The following is a 20,633-nucleotide window of genomic DNA, read 5'->3' as shown; positions in this document are numbered from 1 at the left end:
AAGGAATAAGCAGAATGAGGCAGAAGCAGAATATTCCGTGTTGAAATAAGCTCTACTCACCCGTTTCAAAAAGGTTAACGTATGGACATTGAGCGAGTTTAAAAATATCCTCATCCTTATTTTCCTTGGCAGCGGAAAGCAGAGGGGACTCACTAATTCTGCAGGAAAGAAAGAACAAATTTATTCTAATCTGAAGTCCTTGAGATCTCCAGTGCTTCCCATCTACCAGTTGTTGAAGACATACTGCACTGCCCGTTCACTGTTGGATCACATATCCTGAGCTTCCTTTCTGAGGGCACCTTCATGACAGGGACGGCAACAGTTCAACAAGAGCTAACACCCTCCCAAAGGCAATGGAGATGGGCAATGAATGTCAGTGGATTTAAGAAGAGCCCATGATGTTATTCAAACTTTGTAGCATCGGATAAAAAAATCAACCTCTTGGCTCACAGTAGATATTTTAGGTGAAAGAGGAGAGTTGGCTGAAATACACAAAGATATTTGAGAAACTCAGCAGGTCGTGTAGTATCCATGGCAAGTGAAAGGTAACAAACATTCTGGGCCTGAGGCCTTCAGAGGGATTCTGGAAAAATTGGTAGATGACTGAATAAAAAGGTGGAGGGAGGCAGAGGAGGAGGAGGAGGGACGAAGGGGAAGTCTAACAGGCAACAGGTGGATACAGGTGGGAGGGTAGAAGCTGAGAAGTGAGGGGGCAGAGGGCAAAGAGGAGTAGCTCTCTGATAGGAGATGGAAGGGGGTGAGATAGAAATATTGGGGTTAAGGGAGATACTGGGGGAGGGGTTAAGGGAGATACTGGGGGAGGGGTTAAGGGAGATACTGGGGGAGGGGTTAAGGGAGATACTGGGGAGGGGTTAAGGGAGATACTGGGGGAGGGGTTAAAGGAGATACTGGGGAGGGGTTAAGGGAGATACTGGGGGAGGGGTTAAGGGAGATACTGGGGGAGGGGTTACGGGAGATACTGGGGAGGGGTTAAGGGAGATACTGGGGGAGGGGTTAAGGGAGACTGATATTGATGTTGTCAAATTGGAGACTGCCTGGATGGGATATGAGGTGCTGTTCCTCCAATTTGCAGGTGGCCTCACTTTGTCAGTACATGAGGCAGGAGAGTTGGCCCCTGCTTTTCATTTGAATACACTTTGCAGGCTCCACCAGAGGAAGTAGAACTTGAATTAAAGATCTATAAATGTACGTCCTTTGACCTGCTCATGTTCTGGACATAATGCAATAACTCACTGGATAGCACCAATCACGCAAGGAAATGAACTTTGGTTGAAAACCTGGATATCAAAGTGTGATGGATTTGATTGGTGCATGATTCTAATGATCATCCTTGGATCTCTAGATGTGGTTCAAACTAGGCTGGCTAATGGGTCAAAACTTTCCGTTAAAGCACAGAAATGCTGGAGGAAATCAGCAGGTCTTGCAGCGTCCATAGGAGGTAGGAATCCCACCAAGTGGAACATCTTCCTGGTCCTCCCCTCTCCACCTTCCGCAGGGATCACTTCCTCGTCCACTTCGCCCTTCTCATCCGCCATCCCCCTTGGCACCTACCCTGATGACCACAGGAGATATTCCACTTTTGCCCACACCTCCTCCTTCATCTCGCTCTGTGGTCTCCTCTATACTGGAGAGACTGGACACAGAGTGCAGACCACTTTGTTGAGCACCTCGACTCTGTCCACCGCTAGCGTGGATCTCCCAGAGGCTCAGTTCCCCACCTCATTCCCTTGCTGACTTGTCTGTCCATGGTCTCGTGAGTGGCCAGACTGAGACCACCCGCAAATTGGAGAATAACACCTCGTCTTCTGACTGGGCTCCCCCCCACCCCGCTCACTCAAATGTCCCTTTTCCCCTTAGACACTTTCAAGCAGGGAAAACACCCGTCTGGAAAGGCTCTCATGGCTAGAGACAGACCTTTAAGAATGCGCCGCGGCCAGCTCGGAGGCGCTGATTACAACCCTTCTCGGGGAAGGATAATCAGCAGAGTGCAGCACTCCACCGTCTGACCTGAATGTATAGCAGCTGCAAATGGCTGGTTGGGGTGAGATCATGATGCCATCAGCCCACAACCCATTTCCCCGCTCACCCCTCTCCCTCCACGATTCCCTCAAGGCAGGGGCAGCAGGCAGAAGCCATCGGGAGCTGGTGGGAGGTGGGGGGGAGGGGCAGCCAATGGCAGCCACACCGGCCGCTTCAGCCTTCGGGGCTGTGTATTTATGACGGATGGTGCTACGACACCAGTCGCCTCCATCGAATCCAGAGGGCGTTCGAGATGCCTCTGGATATGAATGGGACGCTGATGCAGACTTTTAGGCCTGCTGTCTGAAGGGTAAGTTTTAAGTTTTCCATCCTCTCTCATAGCTGGCCTCCAGGCAGAGGCCTGACATGAAATGGCCTTTTGTCTCCTTTACCTCAGCTTTGCATTCAGTGTCAAACCCTTTCCTCCCCCTATCAATTCTCACCTTTCCTCCTCTGGCCTCTTCTACATATCCAATTATTATCTTTTGTCGGTGGGTCTGTACTCCTCCTCCCCCAACTATTTCTTTATTCACATTGCAGTGAACTGGGATTCACTGGTAGGGCATTGTGCCCAGATGGCTGGTCCCGCCTCCTGGCTCCACTCCCATCTGCTCACATATAACTCTGGCTCACCACTCCTGGCCTAGTCCTTCTCGGGAAGCACATGAGCAAGACCGACCTCCTGGCGGAAAGGATGAAACTACATGCCAATACCAAATACGCCTATGCAGAGTACCCGGATGGCAGGGAGGACACAGTCTCCATCAGGGACCTGGCACCCACCAGAACAGAGGCTGGCCCTGCCTCCCAGCTCCACCACCATCTGCCCACATATAACCCTGGTTTCCTGTCTAAACCCAGAACCCTTCTGAAGACAACTGTGAGTCCCTACCCTCAGTTCTAAGCTAATAAAAGCGTTTGTTCTCCCTCCAGTCATGAGAGCTTTTATTTACCCAACACAGATGCTGCCTGCTCTTCCCATGCCTCAGGCCCTAAATGTCAGTAATACATCTTTACCTCCTACGGACGCTGCAGGACCTGTTGAATATTTCCAGCATTTCTATGTTTTTATTACAATCACAGCATCTGCAGACTTTCATGTTTCACTCAATACTTTCTGCTGTGTGGTAGCTCCACTGGGTTTGGATATCGCAGCTAATAACTTTGGGATGGTCTCAGGTTTTTGCCGCAGATGATCTGGATGTTACATTAGTTTGAGTGGAGGTGAAAAATTCAGAGGCAGACCAGTGAGGGGGGGGGGGGGTCTGCAGCTGAGGGTCCAGTGAGGGGGCTCTGCAGCTGAGGTCCAGTGCATGTGGCGGGCTACTGGTTACTCGGGGCAAGGACCCCACGGAACCTGCAGGCTGCTGGAGACTGCTGTCGGGAGACTTGCACCAGGCTGCAGACTGCTGGAGACGGGCTTGAACTGGCTGAAGGGGAACCAGGTATCAGAACTGGGTTGTGAGGAGATGCCGAGGGATCCCTGATTGAATCGGAGGTTCAGATCTGGAGATCTAATTGCCAATGGTTCAGACTGGACTGAACTGGACTGGGTGGTGGGAGGTGCTGGAGAAAGGAGAAATGCGTGCGCTCTCTCTCTCTCTATTCCTGTTGGTGGCTACATTACAGCAGGCAATTTAATATTATTTGATACTGTTTTATTACTATGACTGTAAATTGAATCTTGAAACTGTCTTTCTTTGCTCCCTAATCTGTGGCTGGATTATAATCCAGTAGTGCAATCATTGTGGATAACTTTAAACTTCATGTCGACTGGACAAATTGCATTGGCCAAGCTAGTCTTTCAATTCTTGGAAAACATTTGAGACTCATTCCGTAAATGGACTGAGTGGGCCCAACTAAAAACTTTATATTGGGATGTGTACAGAGAGATAGAATTAACAATATCACAGGAAAAGAGCCATGTTGTTGCCTCATGATAGAATTTCACATTTAGTTTGAAAATTGCAGTCTCAACTCCGGAACAAGAACCTGACTGGTTTAACAGGATGGAAACAGTATAGTGGGAATAATAGCATTTAATAATTGTCAATGAAGTGGTTCTATGAGAAAAGTGATCTTTTGAGGCTAATTAAATTAAGGGTTTTGACGGATTGATATGTTCACAAAGGGGATTTCATGTTTCTATATCATTCTGGGGAAGGTGCGATCTATTTGAAAGGACAGGTAACATCTGAAATGGAAGCAGATCAATACCCTGACAGAGAGCCCTGTTGGCAAGAGTTTAAACTAGTTTGGCAGTGAGATGATAGTGCAGAGGCGGAGAGGATGACATGGTGGGTTGCAGGGACCAGTGGGGGGGGAAGCAGAAATGTAGTCAGTTGGAAGGATTGAAATGTGTCTACTTCAATGCAAGCAGTATTAAGAGTAAGGGAGATGAACTTAGAGCACAGATCAGTTTATGGATCTACAAAGTCGTGGCTGATGCAGGTACTGGGGTTTAGAAGTTTTAAAAGGGATAGGTAGGGAGGTATAGCATTACTAATCAGGGAGAGTATCACCATTGCAGGAAGGGAGGACATTGCAGAGGGATTGTCTACTGACTCAGAGTGGGTGGAAGTCAGAAATAGCAAGGAAGTAATCACACGACTGAGGGTTGTAAAAACACCCTGAAATTTTGGAGGAACTCAGTCGGTCTTTTCAGTGAAAACCAGAGAAAGATTCATGCAATTTGCAGGGGTCATCTACTGCATCCAGTGCTCCCATTGTGGTCTCCTCTACATCGAAAATACCGGTCGCAGAATGGGAGATGGCTTTGTTGAGCACCTCAGTTCTGTCAGTGGCCACCCATTTTATTTCCCCATCCCCTTCTCTTGCTGACTTGTCTGTCTATTCACTGAGACCACCCATAAATTGGAGGATCAACATCGCACCATCCGGCTGGGAACCCTTCAACTGGATGGCATTAATATAGTCTTCTCTGGGTTTCATTAAACCACCTCCTCTTCACTTCTTCCCCCATCTCTGTCTCTCTATTCCGTTTCCTAATACAGCACTAGCACCTCAGGTTCGAATTTGGCACTGTCTGTCAGGAATTTGTATGCTCTCCTCATGTCTGCATGGAATTTCTCAGGGCTCTGGTTGAAAAAAAAACCAAACTGCTTAAAAAACTCATCATTTGTGGAAAGAAAGACAGTCAACATTTTGGTTTGATTCAAGACAAAGAAAAACTTCTCCCTCCACTCTGATGCCACAGCCCCGCTCCCCATAGCACATTATCTTGCCAATCAGAGTCCTCTCTGCCTCTTTCGTCCTATGCCTGACCCAGCTCCAACTCGTGCTATATTTCACCAAACCCCCTGATCTTCCCCACTCTGATGCCTGCAAATCAATGCCACCAGACCAGCCATGATGTTGAGATGCTCTTCTGTCATCTCCTCCTCCTTTGACAAGAGTCCTCCACTCGTACCTGTTTCGAGCCCAGAGGACCCCAAAACCCAGCAGCAATACATAGTTGATCTTTTGCTGTGACATTATTAATTCTAGCTCTACGTATAAAGCCCAATGGACAAATGGCTACTTAAAAAGTTGCTTTAAATTATCTTTAAACATGAAAATAGAATCACACTTTTACTTATCACTATTGACTTAACTAACCTAACTTAACCCCCTTCTAATTCTAAGCGTACGCATATGTAATGTGTGCGTGTAAGTTCAGAAAGGTTATTTGATTCACAGTCCAATCTCACTTCTCATTCTTTCAAGTTCATCGGTTGCAGGCAATTCTTGTACTGTGCATATAATTTAACATTTATGAAGTTCACCAGGCTTTGGTGCTTGAAAGATAAATGGTTACCACTCAGGAAGGTTCTTGTCAGTTTTTAGAGAGAGATTTGTTGTTCACTGGACACCCACAACTGATTCCTTTTAATCAGCCATTTCAGTGTCTTGCTGAAGAAACTTGCCCCCTCAGGGTTCTCCAGATGATAACCTCTTTCTTTCAGGTTACCACAGAGTTCCTTTTAGTTTCTCATATTTCAAGTGAAACATTAGACAGCCAGTCCTCTCCTCTTGCATGAACCAAAAGGGGTTTGATCAGTCTGAACTAAGCACTCACAACCCATCTTCCAAATGGGGTTTTCCACAAGCTTGCCAGCTTGTCCTGTTCCAGTCCCATCTGCTGACTGTAAAACTGCAGAACTCATCTCTCTCTCTCACACACACACACACACACAAAGCCTGTTTGAGTCTCTCTGCTTGAAAAACCACATGACCCTCTTAGAACAGCAAGTTCCATTCCAGACAGTCTGCAGCGCCGACTAGTTCTTTCATCTGTTGCTTTTTTGTAAACAACAACCCATTAGTGAATTTTCTTGGGCACTCTCCAAAGCTTTTGCAAAGACTCTTGGTGCCAAGAGCTCCAATATTTTAAATAAGCTCTGTTTTAAAGAGTTTGCACATGACCTACTCTAAAAAACCTGCCCCAATTTATCTCCCCAAAACATATCTGTATACAAACACAACTTAATCTGTCACATACTGATGAACCTTTCTCCCATCTCCTTTTACCCTCATTTTATAATTGCTGACATCATCCACCTCGCCCTCTCCAAACCTGCAACTGTTTGCACCAATGCAAGCCTCATCATCAAACCCAGAGACGAGGGTGATGCCCTTGTAGTTTGGCAAGACATCACCTTTCAGAGGCCAGAGGGAAGCTCCTGGGCACCTCATTCCTGGACTGTGATCCCAGGCAGTTTCCAATCCCATAACTGATCTCATCACTCCAGATGTCTCCACACCCTGACAGTGGTCCAAGTCTATACTGCTCATTTATTTTTTCTTATCTAAGACCTACAGACAAGACTTCCCCAGAGAGACTTCACCTGCTCTTGCCCAACTGAACACATCTCCTCATGGCTTGATTTCATCTTGTGCTGCACAGGTTCAGGGGAGGGGGGTGGGGGGAGAAGTTTGATACTTTTTTTTGTGTGAAGAGCATTTATTCTACACCTATCCCATATTTTATTTGTTAGAATGATTCAATGCAAAAACAAATCCTTTGGTCAATCTGGTCTATAATGGACTACAAATACCTATAATTCCCAATTACATTATCAGATGGGTACATGGATGTAAGAAAGATGGAGGGGTATGGGTGTGAGGTCAGGAAGGGTTAGATTGTTGTTGATAAGGTTTACATAGGTCAGCACAACATTGTCGGCTGAAAGCCCTGTACTGTGCTGCAATGTTCTAAGTCCTCTCGGCCCAGAGCTTTCCAATGTTCTAGAATAACTGGCAGGATAGTGAATAAAACATTTTATTTCTTTTCAACCTGTGCTGCATCTGCCTTGCTTGTGAGACACGAGGAAGGAACTTTATTCTGCATTTGGCCTGTTGCAATAGGATTCCAGAGGACGGAGGAAAAGGGATTCCATATAGAACCAAATCTGAGATCAAAAAAATGACTGAAGAATTGTAACATTTTAACAATGCCCCTCTTAAGAAATCTGTTCAATCTAGTCAGATGTTTCCTTGAATGTAAACAGCTGTCAAGAGTTTCTCCTATTGCTGGGTGGTTGGTGATTGTTGAGTGTTCTCTACTCAGTGCTGACGCCTGGTGCCAAACATAGATACAGTCATTTATGGAAGAGCTGAGAATTGGTAACAGGACAGTGACTGTGGATATGGATGAAACAGGACCATGAGCCTTTTAGAATTTAGTTCATACACTCTCCATGTCCCAGCTGTAAACTGTAAACAGCAATGCCCCCCCTCCTGCACCTTTTTTCCATGACTATGGATCAGGATTGTGGCACTGCTCCTGCCAAACACATTCTGGGGAGAGATCCAAACTCGTATCATGTGGTGGCCATGGCTTTGGTGGTTACTTGCTGAACATTGTGGCGGCAGAGAACCATATGACCGGGGAGAGCATGATGGCCACTGTGGTGAATACCGGAGCTGGACGATGACTGCAGCCATGGAGATTGCTCTCACTGCAACTGAGTGACTTCATAGGGTGCTAGATTCCCACCCACGTGCCCAGGAGTGAGCAGCTCCTGGATTCTCTTAAGGTATCAGAACCCCAGTCAAGGCGCTGCCATGAGCAAGTTAAACAAAATGGTCTGCAGACACACAAAAGTGCTGGAGAAACTCAGCTGGTCATGCATCATCCACAGGAAGTAGAAGGCAGTCAATATTTTGGTCCTGAGCCCTTCATCAGGAATTAGGAAAAGCAGCCAGATGCCTGCACAAAAAGGTGGAGAGAGAGAGAGAGAAGAGAGGCAAGAGTGGTGGTATGCTCAGCAGAGTGGTTAGTGCAACGCTGTAACAGGGCTAGCAATTGGGACTGGGGTTTGAATCCTGAGCTGGCTGTAAGGAGTTTGTGCATTCTCCCTGTGTCTGCGTGGGGTTTTCCCTGGGGGGTCCGATTTCCTCCCACCCTTCAAAATTTACTGGGGGGTGTAATTGGCCTGCTACCGTGTTGTACTTCTAAATTACATTAGAAGAAGATGGAAGGGGAAAGGGGAGGAGCCCAAGCCCACAAGCTAACATTTCATGCCAGATTCTTCTGCTTTTATTTTAGTTTTGCAGTCTTTTTTCCACAATGAGTACACACATCTCCCTTCGCCCACCTTCTCAGAAGTTTCTGTTCTTTGTTCTGCCCAACAGCCCTGAAGCTGAACTGTTACACCTCTCTCTCCATGGATGCTACCTGGAAAGATGAGTGTCTCTGACATTTAGATTTTCACTTCATAGTTCAAGGGCCTGCTGTGCAGAATGATCTTTGGGTCAGGTTCAGTGGCCCGAGAAGTTCAAATTTCAGATGCTTTTTCCTGCAGGCCTGGCAGAATTTTTTACTGTAAACTGTAGTCAAGAACGAGGATATGGATACAAGATAGAAAAGTGTAAAAAAGAAAGAAATGTAAACTAATGCAATACAGAAAAAATGTCCAGTAATAAATATTGTGCAAAGCAAGAGCCCTTTGTGAGTCTGATGGTTGAGGTAATAACAGCTCCTGAATTTGGCAGGAGCAGGTACGGAGCATGTCCTGGTTGGACCTTCGGTGATTGCTGCTTTAATTTCCTTGGGGGAGGGGGAAATGTGTGACCAAGACCCCTGATTAACATTCCGAGTCGGGACATCATGAGCCGACCCTCCGGCCGGGACAGGGAGAGCAGCCGGTCCCTCGACCCTCCGGCCGGGACAGGGAGAGCAGCCGGTCCCTCGACCCTCCGGCCGGGACAGGGAGAGCAGCCGGTCCCTCGACCCTCCGGCCGGGACAGGGAGAGCAGCCGGTCCCTCGACCCTCCGGCCGGGACAGGGAGAGCAGCCGGTCCCTCGACCCTCCGGCCGGGACAGGGAGAGCAGCCGGTCCCTCGACCCTCCGGCCGGGACAGGGAGAGCAGCCGGTCCCTCGACCCTCCGGCCGGGACAGGGAGAGCAGCCGGTCCCTCGACCCTCCGGCCGGGACAGGGAGAGCAGCCGGTCCCTCGACCCTCCGGCCGGGACAGGGAGAGCAGCCGGTCCCTCGACCCTCCGGCCGGGACAGGGAGAGCAGCCGGTCCCTCGACCCTCCGGCCGGGACAGGGAGAGCAGCCGGTCCCTCGACCCTCCGGCCGGGACAGGGAGAGCAGCCGGTCCCTCGACCCTCCGGCCGGGACAGGGAGAGCAGCCGGTCCCTCGACCCTCCGGCCGGGACAGGGAGAGCAGCCGGTCCCTCGACCCTCCGGCCGGGACAGGGAGAGCAGCCGGTCCCTCGACCCTCCGGCCGGGACAGGGAGAGCAGCCGGTCCCTCGACCCTCCGGCCGGGACAGGGAGAGCAGCCGGTCCCTCGACCCTCCGGCCGGGACAGGGAGAGCAGCCGGTCCCTCGACCCTCCGGCCGGGACAGGGAGAGCAGCCGGTCCCTCGACCCTCCGGCCGGGACAGGGAGAGCAGCCGGTCCCTCGACCCTCCGGCCGGGACAGGGAGAGCAGCCGGTCCCTCGACCCTCCGGCCGGGACAGGGAGAGCAGCCGGTCCCTCGACCCTCCGGCCGGGACAGGGAGAGCAGCCGGTCCCTCGACCCTCCGGCCGGGACAGGGAGAGCAGCCGGTCCCTCGACCCTCCGGCCGGGACAGGGAGAGCAGCCGGTCCCTCGACCCTCCGGCCGGGACAGGGAGAGCAGCCGGTCCCTCGACCCTCCGGCCGGGACAGGGAGAGCAGCCGGTCCCCCGACCCTCCGGCCGGGACAGGGAGAGCAGCCGGTCCCCCGACCCTCCGGCCGGGACAGGGAGAGCAGCCGGTCCCCCGACCCTCCGGCCGGGACAGGGAGAGGGAGGGCAGCCCGGTCCCCCGACCCTCCGGCCGGGACAGGGAGAGGGAGGGCAGCCCGGTCCCCCGACCCTCCGGCAGTGACACCGGCAGGGCAGGGAGACGCTCACCTCTTCTGCTGGACAACGTGCATCTGGTAGATGAGGGGGGCTGGTCCCAGCTCTGGATCCGGCGAAAGCCCTCGCACCCATCTCCCCAGCGTCAGCCTCCAATCTTCCCACGCCGGCATCTCTTCCCACCACAAGACTGGCAGCAGCAGTGACTTCTAAACTGTTGCTGCTCTGTGTTGAAGTGGCTGGCCCGCCCACTGATGGCACGACCCCCTGTCATCCCTCCTCCCGTGACCTGGCCATAAAGGTCGACCTCTCTGCCCCTTTCCATTCATTCATTCATTGGAGCCCATGGAGTTGCGCCAGCTGAAATCCACTGTGTATTAAAGCCTATCGTTCCTCAGTCTTTGGAGTCATTGATCGAGCGAAGCAGAAGTACAACAAAAAAACCCACCAGGGCTTAGAAAGTAACCCTTTGCTCAATTGCAAACGATTTAAGCTTCTGCCATTGCTTTAAGGCACACATGTCAAACTCTGGCCCGCGGGCCAAATTTGGCCCGCGATATAATTATATTTGGCCCGCAAGATCATTTCAAAAATGTATCAGAGGTGGCCCGCTCTGCAGCGAGAGCCGATGCTGTTTTTTGGTAATGTCACCCCCCACCATCCTCCCCCTTCATTGCACATCCTTCCCCATTGTAACACGAGAAATTGTAACACGAGAAGTCTGTCGATGTCATCAGCCGGCAAGCCGGTTGGAAGGAACCCCGCACAACCAGTCACTTCTCCCACCTGTCGAGCGGTGCGGCGGATGGGCGAGCGCCTGTGATTTCCTGTCGGCGCGACGGGCATGGCAGGCTGCGCACGGCCCCCGGGCAGCACCGGACGGCCCTTCCACAGCGCGAGCGCACTTCTCCCGGTTGCCACGGCCTTCAGCGCTTGCACCCGCGCGGACCCCAGGGACGGCTGGTTCGACCCTGCATGTGAAGAGAGAGGCTGTCCGCAAAGGCTGATCGGCAGCGCGCTGGGCCTGAGTGGGTGGGTAAGCAGGGGTGGGCAGAGGGTGTAGGTGAGGAGTAATGGGCAGGGGAAGTTAAGGTGGTGCGAGGGGCAGTTAGAGGGAGGGATGAGTAGAAGGAGGGGTGGATAGGGAAGAGGTAAAAGGGGAGGGGCAGGGCGAGTAGGGGAGGGGTGATTAGAGGGTGAGAGACGGGTAGAGGGAGGAACAGGTTGAGGGGAGAGGCAGTAGAGGGGTGTATATAGGGGTGGGTAGAGGCAGAGGAGTGGAGTGAGTGGTGAGTAGAGGTTGGGTAAAGGACTGGTCAGGTAGAGGGATGGTGGGTCGAGGGTGAATAGAGACCTAGAGCCTGAGGAGTGAGCAGGAAATGCTGAGTCCTGATGCAGGCCAAAATGGACACAGCCTGTGAACATCTCCACAGGGACCAAATATGGTTTCCTCAGGTCAAGCAAAGGGTGAACTTGAGCTACCTACTCCTGACCTGTAACATTATCCTCATAAAGTTATATCCTAAAGTTTAACATGACATATGTTGAAAGAAGAGAAAACATGCAGATGTTGTTGAAAATTTTCAATAAATATTTAGTTCGGCCCTCGACTTAGTCCAAGTTTTTAATTTTGGCCCTCCGTGAATATGAGTTTGACACCCCTGCTTTAAGGTGTCTTCACCTTAGCCCTGAAAGGTGGTTGGAGTATGGCCAGATTGTCACACCTCTGGGGAGTAGTCATCCACGCACAAGTTTATTTCTATTACAAACACAGAAGGATCTTAGCATCTCTACTAGTGAAGGTGCTTCCAGCCAGAGCCCTTTTTCAACAGGCAGGTGCCTGAATTGGGGGGCGTGGCAAGATGGCGTAAGGAATAGACTGCCTTCCAGTCCTCTCCTGACTCTTTGTTATTGTTTTGTCTATGTGCCCGTTGAAACCTTCTATAAAGTTTATAAATAGTTATAGGTGTTGAACTAGCTTCTAATGGTACAATTGCTGAAAAAAAGTAAAAGAAAACGGCAACAGATCGCTAAGAAATTACATTTCCCGAAGTTATCTGAGCCTACCTGTTTACAAGAAGCCAGGACTCAGCGTGGAATGGATCCAAGAGGAGAAGTGCAGGATTCGGCAACGGAGTTCCGCTCTGTACCGGTAGGGCTCTTTAAAGATGGTGCCCAGCAGCCTTTGGAACAAAGGACTAGCCAGGCACGTGTATTTCAATCAACGCCCGCTATGAGCGCTGTCACTGAACCTTTGACAGTTGGAACAGCTGGGGCGCCACCAGCTGAAGACCCGACTTTAAAGAGACGTCCACCTATCGATGTAGCGGTGGCGCTGCGAAATGCACCACCAGTTATGAAGACTTCAATAGATCTTGATGTAATGAAGGCTCATGATGTAATATGGGTTAAGGATAACCCTGACTATCAGTCTTCTGATACTGCTGAGGAGGTTGTGGCAGGGGTTTCTACACGGAGTCAGACTGCAAGAAAAGCAGTTAAACTAAGGGAAGGAATAGAAGATCCTTTGGTTATTCAGAAACAGCAGGATCCTATTTTGTCTGAATCTATTCCAATTGATATGCTTATCAAGAATCTTGAATTTAAGTTATCTTCTTCGATCAAAGAGATAGGTAAATCTTTGGTTCAAGTTAACACTAAGCTTAATACCTTGGTGGACATTAATACTCAACAGATGGTTGATTATGGAGCTTTTAAGCTTGAAACGAATGAAAGACTTGATGTTTGTGACCAAGGTATAGTTGAGGTACAAGATCAAATACAAGATGTAAATAAAACAATTGAAGCTTTACAAATTCAGAACAAAAATTTTGCGAAAAAGGTTGGTTATTTGGAGAATCAGTCAAGACGGAACAATGTAAAAATTATTGGTTTGCCAGAAGATATAGAAGGACCAGATCCAAGAAAATTCTTTACTGATTGGATTCCTCAAGTTTTAGGACAAGATAAGTTCCCGGAAGGTTTAATACTGGAACGTGCTCACCGAGCTTTGAGAAGAGAGCCTTTTCCAGGACAGAATCCAAGACCTGTTTTGGTCCATTGTCCAAACTATTATGATAGAGAGACAATTTTGCGTGTGGCTATTAGAAATGTGCAACAAAGTAGATCTCCTTTGATGGTTCAGAACAATCGTGTTTTTTTTAATCTGGATTTGAGTCAAGAAATTATGTCTCAATGACGTGAATGTAATCCTGTGAAAGAAGTGCTATGGAAAAAAGGATATAAAGCAACATTTAGATAGCCTGCAGTATTGAAGATTTTCCAGGATGGATATCAACCAAAATTTTTTGATAACCCTAAAGAAGCTATGGACTTTGCTCAACTGTTACCAATTACGCAATTTCAGGAACGACGTAGTCCTCCATGGTCTCCGAAGAGAGTGGAGACGCAAGATGAGAATCGAATTTCAAGAAGAAATGGAAGCAATGGTGATCGGAGTGACAAAGCTGATTAAAAAAAAAAAAAATTTTTTCAAGAAGATTTGGATAATGATAATAGTTTAATGTGAAATGGGAGTTAGGAGAGGAACTGGGTGGGCATTATTTTCCAGAAGTCGTCAGCTATGTGTGAGTTATCTCACACCCAATATTTTGTGAGAGTTACCACATTGTGCGGTTCAGACAGGAGGAGGTAGTTGTAACCTCTTACCTGTTGTTTTTTTCATTAATTTTTGGATTAAAGAGTGAAGTTTCTTTTTATTATTTAAAAAAAATAATTTCCTTTTTTTTTGTTGTAGTTTTAAGAGGGGATAAGGGGAGGGGGGTCTTTTTTTTTCAATAAGAGGGGTAAACCTACAAGGCCTGCCTCCTTTCTACTAATAAACCTATGTGCAAGACAAAGTCCTTTCCTTCACAGCAGGATCCCTTCTCTATAGTACAGCCATCATTCTCAATGAAAAGGATTAGAATAGACCTGGCAGCTGAAGACTGCGTATTCTTGAGGCATTGCACATAATCAGAATAGAATACTAGATTCCATCTTAAGTGGAAACCTGATGGCTTTGCATATCGAGCAACATCAACGACCCCCAGAAGCATTTTAGTAGTTTAGGGCAATGCTGTTACAGTGCTAGCGACTGGGTCTGGGATTCAAATCCTGTACTGTCTTTAAGGTATTTGAGTGTTCTCCCCACGTCTCCATGGGTTTACTCTGGAGTTTCGGTTTCCTCCCACCCTTCAAAATGTACCATGGATTGAAGGTCAATTGGATATAATTGGGTGGCATGCGCTTGTGGGCCGAAAGGACCTGTTACTTTGCTGTATGTCCTGCCTCACCAGAGGTCCAAACAGCATTGACAACTTTCGGATAACAATGAAGATGCCTACTATTCAATCCTATGCTTGCAGGTTGCCAAGTGTGGTCAGCAGTCTGTGAGGATACTACAAGCACAAGCAGAAGATTGGGGGTGGGGGGTGGGGGGGGGGGCTTGGTGGTGTCGGTGGTGAAAGTCATTCAGCAATGATCTGAGGATACTGATGTCAGTCTGTGAAATTGTTTCGAGTTTGCAGATTGGTCCATATTCAAGGACTTGGTGAACAACTCAATGAAAATTCTTCCACCATTCTCAACTTCACCAGTGACTGTGTGACCAAGATGATTAAAAAAAAATTCCCCAACCAGAAACCATGGATGAACTGTGAAGTCAACTCGCTGCTGAAGGTCAGATTAGAGGAGTCAAGTCAAGAGAACCAACAAGAAATCCAAGTACAAGCTCCGTTAGTACATAGACATACAGCAAGGTTACAGGTTCTGGCCCACAAGCCCGTGCCACCCAATTACACCCAATTTACCTCCAACCCTATGATTTGAAAGGTGGGAAGAAACTGGAACTACTGAAGGAAAACCCATGCAGATACAAGGAGAGTTTACAAACTTCTTACAGATAGCGTGAGATTCGAACCCAGGTCCCGATCGCTGGTGCTGTAACAGCTTTGCGCTAACCATGCAACCAGGCCAAGAAACGGTAGGGCACCAAGCTGGAGTATCACAGGGACACAGCAACTGTGGCAGGTTATGCAAGTTACCGTGGGAGTTCAAAACTGAGCAGCACCACGTGGAAAAGTGGGACAGCCCCCAATGAGTTAAATTTGTTCTTTGCTGGTTTCAAACAGAGAGTCAGAAGGAGGGGATATCCATACCTAACACGGTCACAGACACTTCTGGCTGCAGAACACATGAAAACAACTGGCCTGGATTTGAGTCCCATGATGTGTCAACTGGCCCCAGTTAAAAAAAATCACAGCCAGTGTGTTCACATCGAAGATATGCTTAAACTCCATTGACTGCTGCGGAAGCAGCTTGATTCCATCCAATAATTCTGCTTCAATCTCTCTCCAAATGGTGCCGTATTTGCTGAGAATCTCCATCTCTCTTCTTAATTGAGGAGAAAGCGCACACGCGCGCGCACACACACACACACACACACACACACACACACACACACACACACACACACACACACTCTCACTGATTGGACTGTAGGTGGATCTTTGCAGTGAGGGCTGCTCGAACACCAGTGTCAACGTTGTACATAAATTCATGGTCAAACATTTACATGGACCATGCCCATTCAAAATATTATGGGCAAAACAAAAAAAGTGGCAATATAAAACAAGATTTTGGAGAGAGGAAGCATGATGGAGCAAGATTTTTAAGGGGAATATAGGTTTTCCAGAAGTAAAGTTTTATTTTGGGCATTGTCAATTATGTGTAACTGTGACACCTTGCATCCCTTAGTCTGTTACAATGCAGATGGTGAACCTTTGGCATTCAATCACAGCTAGAGCCCTAAATCTGGGCAATCCATGAGCATGACCATTGTGTTTGAAGCAATAGGTGGCTGCAGGGGTTGGAATAACTTCAAGCAACTGGTTATGGGCTGGAATATGTGGAGACAGATGGGCAGAGGCTAAATGCACGATAATTCTCTAAAAAGATACATATATTCAATAGTGGCCAGTTAATCTGCTTCACAACCCGGATAAAAAGGTGAAACTGAGCATTGTAAAAGTTGCCAGTAAGGTCGCCACTGTGAGCAGGGGCCTTGATCAATTGGTGCGGAAATATTAGAAAAATACGATGAGACCCAGAAACAGGGGTTAATGAAAGCAAATAATTGATCAGGTCCCCAGGAATCAATGAGGTTAGAGCATGTAGAATTGAGGGGAATGTGTTGCCATGGATTGTGAACTGGTGGATGGATACAAAACATAGATTGTCCGGTTGGCAGGTTGTAACTAAGAGGGTATAAGGCAATGTAGACAAGCAGAGTGAGTGGGGAGGAACATGGAGTATGGAGTATAATGCAGAAAGATGCATGTTTGGGGCAGGAAGCAGAGAAACAGAGCAGATTTGAAATGATGAGAGAAAGGGTATTTTAGAACATAGAACTATGCAGCACACAGCACAAGCCCACCAATATAAATCTTATTCAGCAAATGTAAACCATCCCTATCTCAAACCCATAACCCTCTAGCTTTTTCCATCTATGTGCCTGTCTAGGCTTTAGATTTTCCTATTGTACCACCTCTACCATATAACAATCACAGCATGGAAACAGGCCATCTTGGCCCTTCTAGTCCAGACTGAACCAAGTACTCTTCTCTAGTCTTACCTACCTGCTCCTTGCCCATAACGCTCCATTCCCCTACCACCACCATCTTGCAATGCAACCCACTATTCTGTGTAAAAAATTACTGCTGATGTCTCGCCAAATCTTTCCTCCCCTTACCTCATGTAGATGTCCTCTTGTATTTCCTACCATCATCCCAGGAAAAAGATGCTGCCTCTTCTGTTCAGAATAGGTTCAACAGGTTCAAAAAGAATCAAGGCCAGACATGTGTTATGAACAAACATGCACATGCTCTACTTTTTCAATGGAAGACCCATCTACATGACGTGCAAGGACAAATCATGCTCCAGCTTCACCTGTGGGCAGATCTAACCATTGATTGGCACCTGGAGAATCAATCATATATCAGTTGCAAGGGCCAATCATGCATCATTCTTACAGATGGTTAGATCTAACTTTGATTGGTAGGTGAGGTGACTTCCAACTAGGCTCCAGCCAGAGAGGCCACATGACCCTCCACAAACCATACTGCATTCCACCCCTTGGAAGTCACCACACCACGTCAATCTATTCGCAGGCGAATCTACATTACACACAACCCAAGTCAGGTGAAGTTTATTGTCATTTGATTGTACAAGAAAAACCTGACAAAACACCGTTCTCCAGTCCTCGGTGCAAAACACACAACTAAACATAACTCACATACAGACAAACAATACATATGCAGTACCCATCCATGGCCTATGCCTACAGATAGCCCACCTACTTCCCTCCCCCCCCAGCCTCACAGGTCCACCAGCTTCCTCATGGGGTTTTGTGTTCAAAGGACTGGTCCCTGCTCATTTAATTTGTTCACCAACTCTCATGTGTGGCAAGTGGCCCCGCTTCTTATCACGTTGCTCTGCATGCAGGTAGTCAAAGGCCATTCTTATGCTGAAGTCCTGCAGCCACCATATTGACCAGCATCTCCACCAAGGTGGCCACTCACCTGGTGCTCTTTTAGATTGATGAGTCACATGGTGACACACATCCCAGATAGCAGTCACCTTTCTATCCCATGGGTAACCAGGAGTCAGCCCAGCAGCCGTGCATCCATGATATACCATTTATCCATCCCCCAGGGAACAGCCACCTTCACTGGGCTGTTGGCTGCAGTCCCTCTCATGCCTGGATACACTGCTCGGAGCAGTGCTGGCCTTACCGTCTGCACAAACATTCCCAAGACTTGCTCACTGTTCAGGGACTCACTCTGAGAGTCGGGACTTTATTGGCCAGAGTGTGCACAGGGAAAGGGTCGGCCCTGAGCCACCCACCCCACCGAGGGTTGACAGATCTGTGACGGTTACTGGTGTGGGGAAAAGTTGGCTGGTAATCATTACCTCTATTAAACAGGAATATTAAAACCCCAGGGAGAAGGACTCACCTCCCCCGAGTCTCTGTTTTCAGTGTCCGCAGGGATCGGTGTTCATGGCAGATCTTCAGTACCATTCAAATTGTTGATGTATTCATCAGCCATGTGTCCAACCATCACTTCCAGTGCCTAATGACATCCTGTGAATGAAGGAAACTCAGTCTCTCCAGTGTGTGTGTGTGTGTGTGTGTGTGTGTGTGTGTGTGTGTGTGTGTGTGTGTGTGTGTGTGTGTGTGTGTGTGTGTGTGTGTGTGTGTGTGCGCGCCCACGCACACATTTCCATTTCTCCCAGTAACATCATCCGTTGCACTCCTCCCAGTCCATGTGCTACAAACCTCCCCCCTTCTTGGTATCCCTTTCTCAGCCAGGGGACTGAACTCTCCACTTGACCACAGGCCATTCCACCTGCCAATTCAAAGTAAGAGTGCACCATGGTACACACTCAGACAACAGGCAGTCCGCACACACATGATGGTTACAGGGAAACTTTATATTGGTTAGTATTGTACAAAAACATTGCAACCACACAGGTCCAGTCAAAACTCCTTGAACCCTAATCACAGCACCACAAGTTGTTTTCAATAATAGATTCAATGGATTAAAAGAGAATCAAGACTGGACATGTCTTATGAACAGACAGTGGTCTTTATTTACATACAGGGAAATTCAGAAAAAAGGCACACACCGACATACTAACATACACAGCACACAGATCTAGTATACTGAGAAATGAGGGCTTAACGTTTTCAGCATCTAGCACCCACAGGCACAGATATTATGCCACAAATAAACAAGTACATACTCAAAAACCTGGTCTCCAGTGTAATTCCTGCTCAGGATCTGGGATGTGCTCATCGTAGTCAGCTCTCTGGAGCTGCCTGGAGCCGGATAGGACCAATCATGCATCAGTGTCACTTGTGAGCAGATCTAACTATTAATTGATACCTGGAGGTCCAATCACATTTCAGCTGCAAAGGCCAATGAGCCTGATGGGCACATCTAACCCTTGATTGGCAGTTGAGGTGACTTCTGTTTAGGCTCCAGCTGGAGAGGTCAAATCCACATTCCCACCAGGTTCCAGACAGAGATGTCATATGACCTTCCACAATCCACACTACAGCTGTTCACCCTTCTATGCCCCTCATAATCTTGTTGACCTCTATTAAGTCACTTCTCATCTTTCTTAACTCCAAAGAGAAATGTCCTATCTCTATTAAGATACATTCTCTAACCCACGCAACATCCTGGTAAATCTCCTCTGCATCCTCTCCAATGCTTTCTGTAATGATGCGACCAGACTGAACACAATATTCCAATTATTAGCTGTCAAACACACAGAGGATCTGGATGTTCATAAATACAAATCATGGAAAACTAACATGTACAGTGGCCTGCAAAAAGTTTGGGACAAAGATGTTTTTCCTTTATTTGCCCCTGTGCTCCACAGTTTTAAATTTGTAATCAAATGATTCACATGTGATTAAAGTGCACATTCCAGATATTTTCTAGGGGAATTGTATCTATTTTGGTTTGACCATGTAGAAATTACAGCATTTTTTAATCCATAGTCCCCTCATTTCAGGGCACCATAATATTTGGAACATTTGGCTTCAGAAGAGTTTATGATTACTCAGGTATGTTTAATTGCTTCATTGGTGCAGGTAAAGTTTTTAGAAACATAGGACATTACAGCACATAAACAGAACATTCTAGTCTCTGCTGAACCATTTCTTTTGCCTCGTCCCACTGACCTGCACCCAGTGCATGGCCCTCCATACCCCTCCCATCCATGTACCTGTCCAAATTCTTCTTAAATGTTAAAATTGAGCCTTTAATCACCACCTCAGCCGATAGCTTGTTCCACACTCCCACCACTCTCTGGGTGAAGAAGTTCCCCATAAAATTTTCCCACTTCACCCTTAACCCATGTCTTCTGGTCTGTATCTCACCTACCATCAGTGGAGAAAGCCTTTAGAGATTTACTCTGTCCATCCCCCTCATAACTTAAAAAACCTCTATCAAATCTCCCCTCATTCTTCTACACTCCAGGGAATAAAATCCTAACCTGTTTAACCTTTACCTTCAACTCAGTTCTTAAAATCAGGGAAACATCCATATCTTTCCTGTCATTAGGTGACCAAAAATGCACATAATACTCCAAATTCGGCCACAACCATGTCTTATACAACCTTACCATAACATCCCAACTCCAATACTGAATACTTCGATTTATGAAGGCCAATATTTCGAAAGC

At 47.7% G+C, this 20,633-nt stretch overlaps 1 protein-coding gene across 2 annotated transcripts in view; it reads right to left on the bottom strand.

The window, feature by feature from the left end:
- Nucleotides 1–10,727, bottom strand: part of LOC138759105 (transient receptor potential cation channel subfamily V member 6-like) — a 95,167-nt gene extending 84,440 nt beyond the window's left edge. The window contains exons 1-2 of one of the 2 annotated variants that reach the window (XM_069929016.1): nt 10,431–10,727; nt 61–158 (exon numbers count right to left, since the gene is read on the bottom strand). In XM_069929016.1, the coding sequence (XP_069785117.1) occupies nt 61–158; nt 10,431–10,549 (217 nt within the window). In that variant the 5' untranslated portion in view covers nt 10,550–10,727. The remainder of the gene's footprint in view (nt 1–60; nt 159–10,430) is intronic. The other variant, XM_069929015.1, reaches the window with a different exon arrangement.
- Nucleotides 10,728–20,633: the final 9,906 nt, after the last annotated feature.

This window comes from Narcine bancroftii, chromosome 3 (genome assembly GCF_036971445.1).
Source record: "Narcine bancroftii isolate sNarBan1 chromosome 3, sNarBan1.hap1, whole genome shotgun sequence".
NCBI lineage: Eukaryota > Metazoa > Chordata > Chondrichthyes > Torpediniformes > Narcinidae > Narcine > Narcine bancroftii.
The sequence above is the reverse complement of the archived record's forward strand: the minus strand, read 5'-3'. Positions and strand labels throughout refer to the sequence as shown.